This window comes from Rutidosis leptorrhynchoides, chromosome 2, assembly GCF_046630445.1.
Source record: "Rutidosis leptorrhynchoides isolate AG116_Rl617_1_P2 chromosome 2, CSIRO_AGI_Rlap_v1, whole genome shotgun sequence".
Lineage (NCBI taxonomy): Eukaryota > Viridiplantae > Streptophyta > Magnoliopsida > Asterales > Asteraceae > Rutidosis > Rutidosis leptorrhynchoides.
The window spans coordinates 521,720,602-521,739,071 of record NC_092334.1 but is presented as its reverse complement, the minus strand read 5'-3'; the positions used below and the strand labels follow the sequence as shown (position 1 = coordinate 521,739,071).

Below are 18,470 nucleotides of genomic sequence, written 5' to 3'. Positions count from 1 at the left end.
GTAAAACAAAATTGGATAATTTTGCTTGTTTTAGCTACGTGAAATTTTGTAACAAATCTATACTAACTATATCTTAACTAAATTTCTTGTATTATACATGTCTTGATAGACCATAGACACGTATACAATGTTTTGACATATCATATCGACGTCGTCTATATATATTATTTGGAATAACCATAAGTCGCTCTATATTGCGGTAATGCTCGAGTTAGCATATAGAGGGTCAAGGTTGATTCTAAAATAATATATATACTTTGAGTTGTGATCGAGTCTGAGACATGTATACACTGGGTCATGGATTGATTCGAGAAAATATATTGATTTATTTATGTACTACTAACTGTGGACTACTAATTGTGGACTACTAACGTTGGACTGCTAACTTAACAACTTAAAACGTCAACACGTAATAAAAAAATGTTGTGAATATATCTCGATCATACTTTGATATATATATGTATGTATATATTTGTTATAGGTTCGTGAATCGACCCGTGGCCAAGTCTTATTTCTGACGATTTGAAAATACGTGAAAGTGAGTTATAGTCCCACTTCTAATATCTAATATTTTTGGGATGAGAATACATGCAGTTTTATAAATGTTTTACAAAATAGACACAAGTAATCAAAACTACATTCTATGTTGGATTATCGAACCGAATATGCCCCTTTTTAGCTTGGTAGCCTAAGAATTAGGGAAATGACCCCTAATTGACGCGAATTCTAAAGATAGATCTATTTTGCCCAACAAGCCTCATCCGAGTTACGGATGCTTTAGTACTTCGATTTATCATATCCGATGAGAGTCCTGGAATGATGGGGATATTCTATATGCATCCTGTTAAGGTCGGTTACCAGGTGTTCATCATATGAATGATTTTTATGAAGATTGCTATATGCATGCATGATGTTTATGAAAAATGGAAATATGAAATCTTGTGGTCTATTATTACGATTTGATAAATATATAGGTTAAACCTATAACTCACCAACATTTTTGTTGACTTTTAAAGTATGTTTATTCTCAGATGATTATTAAGAGCTTCCGCTGTTGCATGCTAAAATAAGGACAAGATTTGGAGTCAGCATGCTTGTATGTTAATGTTTAAAGAAAAACTGCATTCGGAAAATAAATTGTTGTAATATATTATTGTAACCCATTATGTAATGGTCGGGTGTAAACGTTGTACTTTATATTACCATTATTTGGTAATCTACGTTATGTCTTTTAAACCTTTATCGATAAAGTAAAGGTTATGGTTTGTTTTAAAAATCGAATGCAGTCTTTGAAAAACGTCTCATATAGAGGTCAAAACCTCGCAACGAAACCAATTAATATGAAACGTTTATAATCCATATGAACGGGACATTTCAATTACTCTAGGGCGCGCTTAGTTCCATGTGGGACTAACCTTTTTGCTTCGACAAAAGGGGGAGAAAGTGTATGGTAAGTGATGTTAACACTTATGTCGACCTACATAGTTAACACTTACTCATGTGTTTGTCATCATCAAAAAGGGGGAGAATGTTGGTTAAGATTCAAATCATAATATTCAAAAGTTAATCACTTTATTTTGATGATGACACACAAGAACCTAGTCGTTAATCATATGTAGAACGACATGAGTTCATAAGCCTAAACTATCTCTAGCAAAAGACCAACACATAAGTAATTATCTTGGTAAAAATGCTACACGGCTGTACTACGGTCAACCGTGAAACCAACCGTGTGTGTCCTGTATCAACGAGTTCAAAGTTTTTCTAAAACTGTAAATCTACGGCTGACTTCACGGACGACCGCAACCCGACCGCAGTTTTCTCTGTTACCAAATTCATCTACTTTAAGATAGACCACTTTGAGGCATCTATAATTTATGAAACCTTTTTAAACACACTTATAATAGTTGCCCTTTTTGATCTCAAAAGAGTTTTGAACCAAAAGATATTAATTTTTACTAATCACACCTAATGACATCTTAATGCCACTTTAAGCTTGATTTAGGCTAAAACACTCAAGTGACATATCCTTTTATCCTAATGTATAGTGTCATTTAAACATACTAATAATGGTCATTAAAGTCCCAATTAAAGAGTTGCTCTCCCATTAGTTCTATGTATCATTATTTGTATGAGAATGTAATTAGTTTAAGTCTAGTCAAGTTGTAACAAGAATCATTATGTTCAAACTAGATCCAAAACTAGTTCATTTAAGTTGTAACAGTGTTCTAAAAGGCAAGAAACTCCCATAAGCTAAATGACAAGTGATAAAGAAAGGTTGATGAAGCTTTTGGAAGATAATGGTTTGTCAAGAGAGAAAAATCTGCAATTACCTCTTTTGGTAATCAATGACAAATGGTCAAAGATTGAAGACTTTCTTCTTTAATGGACATGTCAACTTCCAAGCTTATGTCCAAAACATAAAGGGTAATGAAGATAATTTCAGAAGTAATTGGCCTTTAGTTGCAGCTATTCAACAAGGGAAAATGACAATTTTTAAAGGACAAAAACGACCATAAGAATCAGATGTCAGAGGTACACGGTCGAACCACGGTCGACCGTGCAGTGAGCCGTATAGCTTCCAGGCAGATTTCTCTTTCCTATAAAAGCCAAGCCTTGAAGCATTTGAAGGCTCACCTCTTGCACTCATATTTTCTCATACTTACTGATATCATTCTTATAATTAATTTATAATCTTTTGGAGTGATTCTAGCAAGAGTACTTGTAAGCTTAAAGTTGTAAGTTTACTTGTAAACTATCTTCTTAAAGGGATCTAGAGGATAGTTGTGTTTTCACTAGGATAGTTCATTAGGATCTTGTGGTAAGAGCTATAGGTGTTTGTGAAGTCTTCAAAGGGACGTAAGAGTTCACAAGGTGCGGCTTATCGAAGTACTAGTGTTGTATCCGGACATTCCACCGAGTTTGGAGTATCATAATGAAGAAAAATCTCAATTCGTAGAATTGAGAAGTGGATTAAGGAAGATTAGTTAACATCTTCCCGAACCACTATAAATCGTTGTGTTTGTTCTCTCTTCCCTTATCTTTTGATTACAATTTATCATATATTTGTATTGTTAGCATTATTAGAGAACAAATATTTCAAATCACACTATATCAAGTTCAAGTTCAAGTTCAACAAAACGCAAAGAAAATTTTAAAAAATCGATTAAGTAACTATTCACCCCCCTCTAGTTACTTACAAATTTAATTTCAATTAATCTTAACTTGAGAGGTTTTTTTATTAATTAATAATTACACCGTTGATTTCAGTGGTTTGTATCTTGTTTATAAAAAATTTTGTTCGTACCCATGGTTTACACTTGTTGCTTCGTTGGTCCTCAAAGTTAACGACCATTATTATTTTACGTTATATTCAGTCATGTGACTTGCACACGAGGGTAGATTTGACATTTTACCTACTTCTCCTTATCAGGAACTACAAATTAATATATCTTCATCAAAAACACAAGCGACACTCAACATCAAATCAATGTTCAAATACCGATCAAACTAACCATATAATCCAAAAGGAATGGTGTTGTGCTTGGTTCCGGGCATATTTGGTGCTTCGAATTGAAGTGGTAAGTAGAAGCTGGCTTCTAATTGTTGTTCAAGAGAATGTGACTTTTGGTTAATTGGAGTGGTAAGTATAACACTATTACTTTTATTTATACAAAATAGAAGATAGTGACTTTTAATTGTAAATTGTGGGAACAAAGTGACTTTATTTAAGTCGTTATGTATTTTAGAAAAAAATGTTAATTGTTATTTGATAGATATCCATCAACTCACGTAATACAACGTAATATTTAAATGGATATAACTATGGATGTGGACAATGGTGAAGCTTTGTTGGGTAGGGGAAGGCTCTAGCCCCCAAACTTTTAAGGTATATATTCATTTTGTGGGTATTGTACACATAAATGATATTGGATTAATGGTTCGTAGAATAATTTGAAAAGATATAAGATCTTGTGGCCCAGATTCAAATCTTCCCACTTACATGTGTTTTTATTAATTACGATTACGATAGTAAATGATAAAGAACTGATTGAGATAATGTAACTTTTTTAAATGGCACTTAGATTTAGGTAGAATTTTCCAATAGCAGTAATACTTTTAATTTATTTTAAAAATAAGCCTGAAAATCAATCCTAAATAGTAATATATGTTTACTTAACATATAGACAAATATTTCATAACTTTTTTCTTATCTAAACAATGATTTTCAATCTTATTGTCGATTAGAGATGTATGAACTTTAAACTATCCATCCAATAACAAATATTAATGTACAACAAAACAATTTAGTCTCTCGGTAAATATTGCTAATTGAGAACTTGTATACATAATCGAATAATGTAAAACAAAATTGACACAATATATTTCTTTCCTCGCAAGAACTATGTTCAAGCTTCGTCACTGAATGTGGATTAAAAATTTTGAATGGATATGTGATGTTAGCAATATCATCCCTACCCTTCCACACACCATTGCTCAAGAAGGGCACTAGTTGGTAACTAATTTTCAGCTTATAGTTATAAATGGTTTAGCAAAATACAAGGTGGGTATTGGCCACTGGATACACATAGAGATGCAAACGATTTGATTATCTTTTCGAAGTTTTTTGACTGAAACAAGTTCATGCAAACGAGTTGATTACTTTCAGTCTTCATATATCGTGCTAACATTTTAGAATATTAGTTTAATACTCACTTGGTCCCAAAGACTGTTAACGCGACAATACAACGATAAAATATCTTAATTATCACTGTTGGCAATATAAAACTGACAGAAATTTATATAAATAAGCTTATGAAGATGTTTTACAAGTCCATATACAACAAAGTTCATGTTCTGCAAAAACAGCAAAGAAAAATAATACTCCTCTTCCATGTATTTGCATTATCAAACAAACTTAAAGAATGCCACTCTGATTTCGACATTCTGTCTTCTAAGACAACCACCAATCTGGTCCTCCGGGCTTCTTCACAAGGATCTGGTTATATTCCGGTCTTGACGTCTGTAATCCACCATTCATTATCAAAAATTCATCAGATACATTATTTAGCGTTCATTAAATTATTCATAATTTATAGCATCCTTTAATTCCTCATTCATGTACTTTCTTTATAGAATATGCCATACGTGGGGTAAGATTGTAATGTTTCCTTGCAATAGCAGATAAGCTACCCTAACATATGTACTGTAATTAATGGCTCTTCGACTTCACTAAGTGTGTGAAAGTCGCTCACAGTGTCATTGTCTAAAACATTAAATAAAATGTAAAAAATAAAATTGAAAATGCGACTACAAGTGTGTTCATCATACAAAACCAGTTCCAGGGTCTAAATAGAAAACATGACTATGGGGCTACATGCCTGGTGTGGCAGTCAACTTCCTTATACACCATCTAAATAGTGTGTATCTATATTCTAAAGTGCAACAATTTATTATTTAAGCATAACTAGATATAAAACAATATACAAACTGATTATCTTTACAAAACCGCAAAAGAAGACTACAGAAATCAGATATATTTCATTATTCCAACTACCCATCTAGTTCCAAGGTTTAGGTTTACAGCATGTTTCTTAATAAATCATTTGTACACAGCAAAGCTTCTTAGATCGATCACATGCAGTAAACGGTCATATATTGTTGTAAATATCAAAGTTAAAGTCATAAACACGATAACCAACCCGCGTAAATTCATACCGAACGAACGTAAGAAAGAGGAAAAGAAACAAAATAGGCAGACTGTTGAAGAACATGTTATTCTTCAGGAAGAACAACCCAAAGATTAAAGATATAAACTTTAGTTGTTGACAAACTCTAAAGTAATCCCATGTAGTATAAAATTAAGGACGTATATCATAATTCAAATTCAACTTTTCAAATAACAAAATCCTTCATTGACCACCAAGATATATCAAATGAGCTCACAACTTTTAGTCTTTTACACAGTCCTACTCCAACAACACACTCCTATTCCGTGTGCCTAATACCATACCGTATACCATAAGTTTTGCATCAGTATGATACACTTAACTATGGCTTTAAGGCTAGGATTCTAACCTAAATTTTCACTAACATGACACTGTTTAGCTAAATTAAAACGAGAATACACCAATCTCGCAGCCCGTGGAACGCATAGTGAACCATACCACACCGAGAACCAACTTTCTTTGCTATTATTAGTAGTGGATATTGTGCATACTTATCAAGGATTCAGTATAATTTGTCAGTATCACGGTTTCATCTAGAACAATGTTGGCGATTTTAGTGTCATCCAACATTCATTTTAGTTAATTGCGATTTACTTGAATGCAAGAGTTAGCTAGTTATACTTAACAACGGGTTCGGAGAGTGTGGAGTACACGCCCGTAAGAGTTGGCTACCAACTGTCGCGTAATTGCGGGGTCCAAGGGGCAGCGCCCCTGGCTGTTTTGGTATTTTCGGTTTTGGTATTCTGCATTCATTACACAACAACAGAAACATACAAAATCTCTTGGATATTTTATTAGTGATTTCATTGCCAAAAACACTAATTGCGTTCTTGTCTTGTCCCTGTAAAGATTTCGTGAAACCAAGGCAATCGTTGTGTCGAAATACTTTATAGAGAAAGTGAATACATGATTCAAGAATCAAGACAGTCAAATCATACCCTATTTCTAACAAACAATGCGTACTTATATACAAACCTAAAATTAATTACCTTTTACCATATACATTCAGCTAATTACTACACAAAACATGAACTATACATGTAAGTCAACATAAGATAATCACGATATCATATCATCATAATCATAATAATTTCATAATTCGTAATTCATAATTCATGATTCATATTCATAATATACAAAAAAAAAGCCCTAACTTACCAACATAACAATATTTGAGGTGCAAAATTAGAATAAAAAGCAGAAAACTAACCAGATCTTTGAAGATAATGAAACTGATTACAAAGAACATAACGAATAAGATCTCAAACTCCGCAAATCGAATGAATCCAAACACTGAGTCAACACACCGAGATAACAACGACTCATCGTCACGTCGTCTAACGCCATCTGATCGTTTAGCCATGTGAATATACGAACAATTTATTCTCTACAAAATTAGGGCAAAACTATCGCAGAAGTGAAATCAAATTTGGGGGAAAAGCAATTCATAAAAGACTTTAACCGGTCAACATTTTATACCTTCACCCGAACTGATAGTCTGACACGGTTTAGAGAATTAAATTAAATTAAATTAAATATTACAGTACTCCGTAAATAGTTTGATTCATTTTTCAATAAATATATATCCTTTAAAATTAAAATAAATAATAATAAATAATAATAATAATAATAATAATAATAATAATAATAATAATAATAATAATAATAATTTATTTGACTTTTTCAAGGTTTGAGTCTTGGTTGTTCCAATATTTCCGGTATGGAGTGTTTTGTCCATTTGGCGTGTCTAGGTTTTAGGTGGGTTTGACGATTGAAGTTAGTCGTTGACCTTTATAGTTTGGGATGATTATGTCATATCGTCGCATTTTCTCGATATCAATTGCAAGTCGACGATACTCTCTAATGAATCATTCGGTTAGTGTTGTGCGAAGATGCTATTTACAAAATTATAACATGTGCCATTCATCAATTCGCTCTGCAAACCATAATTATTGATTATTCCACGTGTCGTTATCCTATTGAGCAGATAATATTATCAGATAAAATGATTTTTAGATAAATCATTAATGTTTCGTCGCTACATAAAACTTATAAATGTCTATTAGCAAGAGAATGTAAGTTTGACTCAAGCTAAAGTGCTATACACAAAGATATATTCAGCTGATTTCATAATTTTAGCCTATCAAAGGCAAATGACTTGAAAAAGTGCAACCAGGTTATACATGTACAGTAACTAGTATAGTACTGGTAGTATATATAATTTGATCCTCAAGCATGTCTATTTTGGTTTTAATGTTTTTGTTAGTTAACCAACCGCTACACGATATACATATAAAATGTAGACAATTAACCAAAACAAAGAAAAACTGGGGAAAAAATAACAATAAGATGATATACTGATCTTAGTTCAATGGAACTCAAAGATATTTTATGATTTTCAAGTATGAAGGCTGTTATAATTCCTCCATTACATAATGAAGAACAAAACTACAAAGCAAAAGAATAAAGGCCAATGGACCTCTTAAGCCAGATTAGGCTCTAAAATAAATGAATAATTATGTTATAGAACTTTCCTACTTATGACCGAAAATTTGGAATCGCTCGACAATACCTTGAGGCTGCATCATTCACATGATCCGGTGGACGCATAAAAGTGTCATAAAAACCATCATCTTGCTCCAGTTTCGGTTTAACAATTCTTCCATTGTTGTCTCTCAAATGTTGTCCAATATAAGACTGAGCTTCACATGGACGTTTTCCATTGTTGTTAAAACCAAAACCGGCGTGAACCATGTTTGCAGAAGAAGGTGTAGTCATCGGTACTGAAATAGGGAAATCGGGAAGAACAGAATTAAAAGGTAACGGATTTTGAAAAGGAATGAATTTCTCTTGGTACATAGATGAAGCATCAAACTTTGTGGGCCCAGGAACAAAATTAGACGGCATGTATTCGTTGTTGAATTTTGTGTTGAAACTAAGTGGGAGATCTAGAGCTTGTGGTTCGGGTTTGATGATGTTAGTGATTTTGGATAATGGTGGATTAGTGTTATTAGGTGTGGTTGAGGTATCCGTGTTTGGGTGGGTGGTGTTTCGAGCAGCAGGGATTTCATGGTTATGTTTTCCTTCGTATGTTGTGAGCACAGATTTTAGGTCATCGGAGGCTCTTTCGACATGTTTTCTCACTTGACATCCAGGAGTTGTACACTTGTAATAGCTCCTGTAGGTAACAATCAAATGGTCAATTTGGGTCATGAGTTATCTCTAACATATTAGACAAGTAACATAAAAGAATATAGCTTAAAAGGAAACGGGTCGAATGGGTCAACATTCATTCTCCTTGAATTTATTTATTTTTTGGATAAAAAGTGTCCAAACTACATGAAAGGTTTTACTCCATACAGATAACTACCCGTTTTGACATATTACCCAACCCATCCAATTTACCACTTCTCCAATGGGTCAACGTTTATTCTCTTGAATAAAAAGTGTCCAAATTACATGTAAGGTTTCGCTCCATACAGGAAACTACCGATTCTGACCTGTTACCCAACCCATCCAATTTACCACCTCTAAGTATACCCGTCTACAACAGGTTATCCCTTTCAGTAAACAGATAGAAATCACATAATTTAAGAAATGCTTATTGAATCAATATATGAAAAAACATCAACATATATAGTTACCTTGGATTTGGGTTCCCTTTAACAACTTTCTGCCCATATTTCCTCCAGCGATAACCATCTTCGAGTATATCAATTTCAGTCTCAATTTGAACAACTACTCTTGGTTCTCGCATAGCTCTCGTTACCAAATTTGTATCCAAAAAGAAATTCCCTTTCTTCCTGAAACAAATAATAAATAAATCCAAATATTAAAAACATTCCGAAAAAATCAACCAAGAATAAATCAAACTGAGAAAGTGCATCTACATGGGTCTCAGAAAGAACACCTCCTTTTCAAATCTGATTTATCTTCATCACCCTCATCTCCTCCTACGTGGGTCCCATTTTCTTCAATAGCACCAACATTAGTTTCAAAAGATTGATTATAAAAGCCCGTAAACTTCCCTTGTATGAGTGAATCAGAATTACTAGTAACAACTGATGCTGAAGATGATAACTCGCCATCTTCGAATTTGAGGTAGGACCCATTAGCGTCTGTTGACCCGTTGTGCTGGCCTTGGTGATTATGAGCACCCTTGTATATGATTTCAGTAATATGCCCATCATGAGAACGTTCAACTTTTTTCTTAACTTGACAATTTGGATGCGTACATTTGTAGTAGCTTCGAGGGTACTCACTACCTTTTACTTGCTTTTGTCCATATTTTCTCCAATTGTATCCATCTTCTGAGTTCCTCATAGCAGTCTCTTTAGCTTGCACAGTTGTACCATTCTCCTTATGACTTGTACATTTCTGAGCCTTGAACCCTTCAGGTGAATGCAAATCTTTAGCAGAGACTTTTGTGATACTTTCTTTCGATAAATCTTCTGGTAATTCAGGCAGTACCGGCATCTGCATAGCAGAATTGAAAAACTAAGAAACCGGAAAATGTGCAAAACCTGTTGCTGATATGATAGTTGCCACATGGAAGGAGCTGATTGGGTACTAGCATGATGTGCACAAATGAACATGCATATTAGTTACGGGATATAGGGTATGTTTAGCAAAACTAGCTGGTAGCTTTTAGCTTGTAGCTAGTAGCTTTTAGCTTTTTAGATTTATTTTGGTGTTTGACATAGTAGCTGAATCTGTTAAATAAAGAGTAAAATTGCAAAAAACTAGAAGCTAAACGCTACTCGTAGTAGCTTTTAGCTTTTAGCTTTTTCTCCATGTCTAAAACCTTTAAGCTCCTCTAACCAAACGGAGCTTTTTATTAAATAAGAGTTTTTTCATAAAAGCCAAAAGCTCCAATAAGCTCGTCGCCAAACATAGCCTACGTTTACCTGATTTTGTAGATCTGAAATGCATGGCCATAACACGGACCCACCACGAGTCTGGTACATGAAAGAATTACTGTCACAGCTACTGTCATCAAATGCTGAATTCATGCCTAAAATTTCATGATTAATAGGAGGAAGTTGAAAGGTTCCAGTAGTGGGAGACCCCTGTAAAATAAAATATCATAATGTCAGTAAATTAGCATTTAAAGTTTCTAAAAACCGATAAACTTAGAAATGTAATCCTAGAACTTTTACATTAAAAAACTTGGTTATCGAAGATCTCATGAACGTTACAGAGTATCTTTTAAAACATTACAATAATATTTTGACATAGCATGTCACAATCTAAATGGATTTCATAGTGATCTGTTACCTACTGAATCAGATTACAATCCAGTTTATTGGATCAACGATCAGTTAAATTTGATTTTATATTTGGCCTCACTATGTAATCTTTTTGGGATTTATACATTGTTCTCTACAGATCATCATATACCATATGTTAAACAAACGGCACGTATAAATTTAACTCGATTATACACAATACTTACCGACTTCTTTGTCATGTTCAATGGTCATACGGGTTCAGGTGTCTACATCACAGAATCAGTGGTACCATTTTTGGCCTACAATAAATTGACTTCTATCCTCAAACCTCAGTAAGCAATAACTGTCTCAATTTTCATCAATATTCAACAAAGTATTTTCTCATTAATCATCTATAAATGAAAAACATATTTGAGATCTTCAAACAAAAAATGGAATATATTATTCAGGTCAAATAACTAAATTGTTATAATACATTTTACAAAAATTACTTCAACCATGCATCAATATTACCATATCCCTTAAACATGTGACCATAACTTGATAACTATTAAGCATAATTAAATTCCAAATAGTAATTAAGATTATTGAAACTAGACTAAAGTACTAGTACTAGCTTGCATTAAATTACAATAAAGCGATTTTTCGATATATTACCTGAGAATTAGGTAACATAATTGGAGAATCAAGCAATGATTCAGTACTAACACCAGAGGGTATAGTAACAAACTGAGACCACTTTGAAGCCTTAATTTCAGCAATACTAACTGTTCTACTATCATTATCATTATCATTTTCATGATAATGATAATGATTATTACTATCATCAATTTCTTCAGTTTTTAAAATAAAAAATTCATCAGGAATCAAATTATTAGGTGTTGTAATTAGATCTCCCCAATCAACATTGTCGCAGCAACCATTTTGCGACATTACTAAACCCTAATTTGAATAAAACAACATGAATTCAGTTCAAATAATTGACTGATACAGTAGCGATATAAAAAAACTGAATTTAGCTCAAATTAAACAGTAAACACACATGTTTGGATTTAGATATAAAAATATAGTTAATTTTATGTGATTGTGTGATTGATTTTGATTACTATTAAGAGATTATGAGATTGATTGATATAAGGAATAAGAAATTAGAGAATAATAGTGATATTTATAAGGATTAAGGAGTGAGGAAATGAAGTGATCAGTTAGCGTGAAAGTCGGAATGATAATGGCTGGCCGAGAAGTTTTGAAAATGGGTTTGGATTTGTGCATGGATTTTTAGCTGTTATTACAGATGTGTACGCATAGTTATGTAGGTGTGTGTACATATGTATATCACTCAAATAAATCAATCTTTAATCTATTATTAATTAATTACGTAGTACTAATTAGTCTATATTTATAAATCTAAGACGGCTCACAATCATGACACCTGTCATACAATGTCACATGTGCTATATCAGTGTCACATCAACAACTTTTTCCTAAAACTAGCCCAAAACATTCCTTATTATCCATGACACCACTCATACAACGATATAGGCCCCACTTTTTAATTATTTTGATTATTAAAACAAATAATAAATATATCTGTTCCACGCATTGCTCAGTCTTCAACTATGATTTAACAAAGCAAGAATCAGAGACGACTCAAGGAAGACGGGCGAATGACGGCTGTTAGCAACGCCTTCTTCCAACGGTGGCCCTTCGACGACAACCGTTGCTACCAGTCTAATATTGATGTGCATAGACTACACTTAAAAAAAGTGAGACAAAAATTTTGTTGGTGGAGAATGTGGGTTAACATTGAATTATGTTCAATGACTATACTAATATTGAATTATGTTTAACATTGAAGTATCCACTCATGGCACCTTTCCCATATCGTTTGGGGGGTAAAGGGGAGGGGGTTTTACTTGGTAATGATACCGCAATCCGCATGCGCACCCCATGAGACGACCCGACCCAATCCATAGGGACGAATACAATAACATATGATAACATTGCGAGGTACTTGACCTCTATATGATACATTTTACAAACTTTGCATTTATTCTTAAAAAGGCAAACTATCATTACATCAATATTTGACATTTTCGTCTAACATTTCATAATATCCAAATGACCTAATCTGTCATTTACTTATTTATATTCTCTATTGAACTCCAATGACTCGAATGCAACGTCTTTGTATCATGGCTTAAAAGGTCCCAAGTAGTATCCTTAACATGAGCTAATGCACAGCGGAAGACTTAATTCATACCTGAGAATAACATGCTTTAAAACGTCAACATAAAGTTGGTGAGATATATAGGTTTGATGCTAGCAGCGTTATAACAATGGAACACAAGATTTCATATATAAACATTTTAATAAAAATATTCTAAGTGGTTGAGCACTTGGTAACCATACTTAACATTTAATCACGTCGCATATTCCCTTTATTATGAAATCTTACTACACCGTACCAAGGTGTAGTCACGAAACGAAGTACTGTGCAACCGTTGAATACTGGTCGTCCAGTCCGGTTGGGGTTGTCAGGCCCGATAGATCTATCAACAGGATTCGCGTTTACAATACCGCTGTAAATATTAGTTACCAAGCTACAGGGAAGTATGCCAGTGGTACAACTCAACGTAGAATATATTTTTCAGTTACTTGTGTCCATAGCGTAAAACATAAAATACATGTATTCTCATCCCGAAATATTTAGTGTTTAAAAGTGGGACTATATACTCACTTTTGTCTTGAAGATATGTAATTTCGACTTGGTCTCCGATTGATATCACGAACCTATCCATATATAATATATCAATACCTTTTCTTTTTAAACAATCGTCACATATATATACTTATAATACTTTTAATACTTTTAATAATTCCTTAGTCCGTAGTTAGCAGTCCGATGTTAGTAATTCAATTTTAATGGTTCATATTTAGTTGTTTAATAAACCCCCAATGAAATAAATAAAACCCCCATCGTATATGTATTGGTCGAGATTAATCTTGACCCATGGTACCGGTGTTGTCAAATGACGTGTTGCGTACATAAAGTACCGGTGTTGTCAAATGACGTGTTGCGTACAATCATGGGATCTTATGATTAATCTTCTCGTATTGTTTACGGGTGATCCTGAACCATATAAAATTAAATTATGAGTACATATGTATAAAATATCATGTTACTTTAGGAAGATGTGATTTATTTAATTTTCTCCAATTATTTTCGTGGCTAAACTAGTCTTGGATATCCGATTTTGTTTTGGTCATAATTTCTTCGTTACAACTCCGTTTTCGTTGATTCAACTTTCCACTTCCTTGGATCGAGTCCCTCTTTAAGAATATGAACTGTAAATACCTTAGTTTGTATTCGAAATCATAGGTCATAGGTCAAATTTTGGTGAAACTTATGAAGTTAATCATTTTTGTTACAAAAACATCATTTAATGACCATTTTTCTAAAAATACTTATACTATGAATTAAATCATGAAATTTTTATGTGTTAACATATTCATAAGAAATATCATTTTCCAGAATATAAACCTCCAATTCAAAGTTCAAGATGGTTTTTAATTATCCAACCCAAAACAGCCCCCGGTTGCACTCCGACGTCATAAAAACAGTTTTTTAAGGTATTCTTTGAAAAACCAAGTTATACCTTGTTAAATTAGCATATATTTAAGTTATATTACAGGTCTTGAAGTATTTTAAAAGTTAAGTTAGAAGGATCTATTTAGTTTGCAAACAAGTTTGAAATCATTCAAACTATGTTTTTGTTGTTAAAATTGTATACCATACAATAAGATAGCTATATATATATGAATCGAATAAGGTTATGAACAAAGTTACTACCTCAAGTTACTTGGACAAGATTGCTGTAAAAGAGGAGTAAAAACCTAGAACCAAAAGAGTGATGAAATTGGATGAAAGATTGGAAGCAACTTAAGACATAAACTTGAATTGAAAGTTGTATTTTTGTAGTGTTTTTGTTGATCTTTTTATGGTGGTGTTTAAGGTGATTCTTGAGAGGATTTTTGCTGGAGTTCTTAGAGAGACATGAGGCTAGTAAGTGTGTGTGTTTAGCTAGAGAAATGATGTTCCAAAAATTGAAAATGGATGCATGTATTTATGGTGGTGTAAAAGGTGTATAAATTTGTAATTTTGTGAAAAGATCTTTTAATCATGTGAAATTGTCATACTAAATAACAAAAGTAGTTACCTTATACATAAGGCATGAACAAGGGCTGGTTGGTGGTGATTTGATGTGTATATACCAATAGTAAATACGTATAGAAGCTAGGTATGATACGAGTACATATACTCTAGATATACGTATAGAAATCTTGTGAAAAATGGAATGAGGATTCAAATATAGCTATCTTTTGTGAATATACTTATATTGTTTTATGTATTTAAGTCTTTAAAAGTGATTAAATACATTATATATACGATATATGTATAAACATTATAGGTCGTAAGTATTTATGTCAAATAACGTTACGTATAGTTATCGTTTTGAAAGCTTAAGTTAGTAGTTTCAAAATATACTTATAACTTATTGTTATTAATACAAAATGAGATATTTAAACATCCTTAAATCATGTTAAATATGTATATATACATATATATACACAAACGTATAATTAACATATATTGTATAGTTCGTGATATCATCGGTCAAACTAGACGGTTAAACGTTATGTAAAACTCTTTTCAAAATCATAAATCTCAACAATTTAGATTGCTTATCATGTTGGTAAGTTTTAATTTATGTAAATATTAATCTTATAAGTGTAAAACAATCGAAAAAATCCGGGTCGTTACACCCCGTATCTATGCGGGCACCCTCAAGGGTGCGTATGCGTGTGCTCATGTGCGTTATGTGTGACGATCACTCCAAATCCACTTGGACGAACACGTCATTCATCGATTTCATTGCGAGGTATTTGATCTCTATATGATACGTTTTGTAAACATTGCATTCTTTTGAAAAGGCACACCATAAATGAATATTTAAATCAAAGGTTTTCGACATCTGATGATTTCTACATATAGACAATCACCGTAATATAATAATTTACAATAATACTTCCGTTAACAATGCAGTCAAAATAAGATACATGGTGATGATTTGGTGAATGCAGCGTTTTCTTGAAAAATATGCCATGTATGACTCCATGCACATAGCTGGTCTAACATATAAGCAAACAGCGGAAGACTTCTAGGGAACCTGAGAATAAACATGCTAACAAGTGTCAACACAAAGGTTGGTGAGTTCATAGTTTTAATGTTGCGCATAATCTGTATATAAAGGTGGATCACAAGATTTCAGTTGTTTCATTCAGAAACGTTTATCAAAAGATTCTACGAAATTGAGCACCCTGGTAACTAAACTTTAACGTATATATAATTTGTACCCTTTGTATAATCATCTTAATAATACACGCAAACCAACGTGTACGCTTCTCAAATAGCATACGTCCGTTAAAAGGCTAGTGCTCTAGCTCGGACGGGGATATCAAGCCCTATGGATCCATATACTACTACTCGCGCCCACCAGTTCTTATAACTGGCTGTTAACAGTTACCAAAGCTAATGGATTTTCGGTTCAAACTCAGTGTAGAATTTAGTATGTACTTGTATCCATTGCGTTTAAAATAAAGTGCATGTATTCTCAGCCCAAAAATATATATTGCAAAAGCAATTAAAAAGGGATCAATGAAACTCACCTTAGCAGCATATAAAGTCGTTCACCAAAATGTGATCGAAACTCGAATTACCAAATAATCGTAGATCTCAACGTATCAATATTGAGATTCAATATTGTAGGAAAGTACGTAGACGTAATGGAGATGATAAACACTAGGTTTGACTTGTGAATATTACCCACGAATATTACTCATAACCTCCATAGTTATAACTCATAGTTTCCTTAGCTTTATCCCGCTCGAAAACCATTTTTGAAATCGTTTGGACATAACCTCGTCGTAGTATTTTATGTATAATACTAATAATAATAATAAGATTAATAATAATATTAACCTTAATAATAATATTAATAATAATAATAATAATAATATAAATAATAATATAAATATATATATATATATATATATATATATATATATATATATATATATATATATATATATATATATATATCAGAGAGAAAGAAAGAAAGAAATAAATATGAAGGTGTAAGAATTCGGGCAGAACTCGTGGCCTTTTATAGACTTGGCCAGATTTTTGCCTCCATGCGATCGCATGGATTTCTAGGCTTGTGGCCATGCGATCGCATGGCATCAGATTCCAGCCCACATATGATTTTGTCCTAACTCTTGTCGACATATTAAATAAATATAAATATAATTTATATAATTTATATAATTAATTATATATTATATTAAATTCACGTGCATAGTTGACTTGTAATTTTTGTTCCGATAAGTCGTACGTCATCACTCGACTTATGTCCTAGTTCCGGTTTTTCGAATGTATTTTCGTACACTTAGAAAACTTGCATTTTACATTTTGTGACACGTACCTTTGTCAAAATATAAACTTAATCATTGATAACTATGTCACTCTAAGTGTAGCTTTAATCAATTAAGTGTTTTGGTTATTTGCTTCTATAAATTATCGTCTCGTAGTATATACATATACATATATATATATTTTATTTATTTATTTTGAAATAGTGTTTTACTGTAGCAATTTACTGTAGCAAAGTCAATTTCACTGTAGCAAATAGTGATTTTCGAAAAACCTGTAGCATTTTGGGTACTCTAGCAATTTGAAAATACTGTAGCAAATTAGTGTTTTACTTGTTCATCTTAAACGTTTTAGTTCACTTATCTAAATATCAATCGAATTAACAAACGAATATTACTATCGTTTACTAAATAACTTGAAATCATATATATTCAAATAGATATATAAACCAATAAGTTTAATGTATGGTATCATGCAATTAAAACTTTGTTACGTTTTCAAGTTATAGTAAATATATATGTATCTATTTACATATAACGGTTTGCGAATCGTTGAGAACAACCGAAGGGTATTTAAATATATAAAAGTAGTTCAAAAATTTTGAGATTCAGTTTTACAGACTGTGCTTATCGTGTCGGAAATGTTAATCATACAAAGATTAAGTTTAAATTTGGTCAGAAATTTCCGGGTCATCACATTATGTGGTATGCGGATTCGTATCTAATGCCTTTGTTCCCGGAACAGCGATTACTTGGCTATCAAGTGAATATCTTTTTCATAATTACATCCGTGATTCGGGAGAGTTTGTTATGGAAAGGATTGCCATTATCTCGGATGGTTCTAGAATTAGGGTTTGCCTATATATACAAACCCTAACTATCATTCTAAACATCATCACGTTACGTAACCATCATCTGCTACACGTCTTACGTAACAACATCATCTAGCATCTTCTCAAGGTTAACAGGTTAGTTTCTTGATTAACTAGCACCTACGACCTTATTTGGGGCCTTTTAA

The 18,470-nt window shown here is 32.6% G+C and overlaps 2 protein-coding genes across 2 annotated transcripts; both read right to left on the bottom strand.

The window, feature by feature from the left end:
* Window positions 1-4,783: 4,783 nt before the first annotated feature.
* Window positions 4,784-7,248, bottom strand: LOC139892894 (uncharacterized). The gene is made up of 2 exons (XM_071876018.1): window positions 6,940-7,248; window positions 4,784-5,023 (listed from the first exon to the last, which is right to left on the bottom strand). The coding sequence occupies exons 1-2, from the start codon at window positions 7,090-7,092 to the stop codon at window positions 4,955-4,957; spliced, it is 222 nt and encodes a 73-aa protein (XP_071732119.1). The 5' UTR covers window positions 7,093-7,248; the 3' UTR covers window positions 4,784-4,954.
* Window positions 7,249-8,267: 1,019 nt separating this feature from the next.
* On the bottom strand, window positions 8,268-11,199 carry LOC139889574 (WRKY transcription factor 44-like). Its single transcript, XM_071872518.1, has 5 exons — window positions 11,185-11,199; window positions 10,637-10,798; window positions 9,640-10,205; window positions 9,374-9,532; window positions 8,268-8,907 (listed from the first exon to the last, which is right to left on the bottom strand). Exons 1-5 carry the CDS (start codon window positions 11,197-11,199, stop codon window positions 8,268-8,270), a joined length of 1,542 nt encoding a protein of 513 aa, XP_071728619.1.
* Window positions 11,200-18,470: the final 7,271 nt, after the last annotated feature.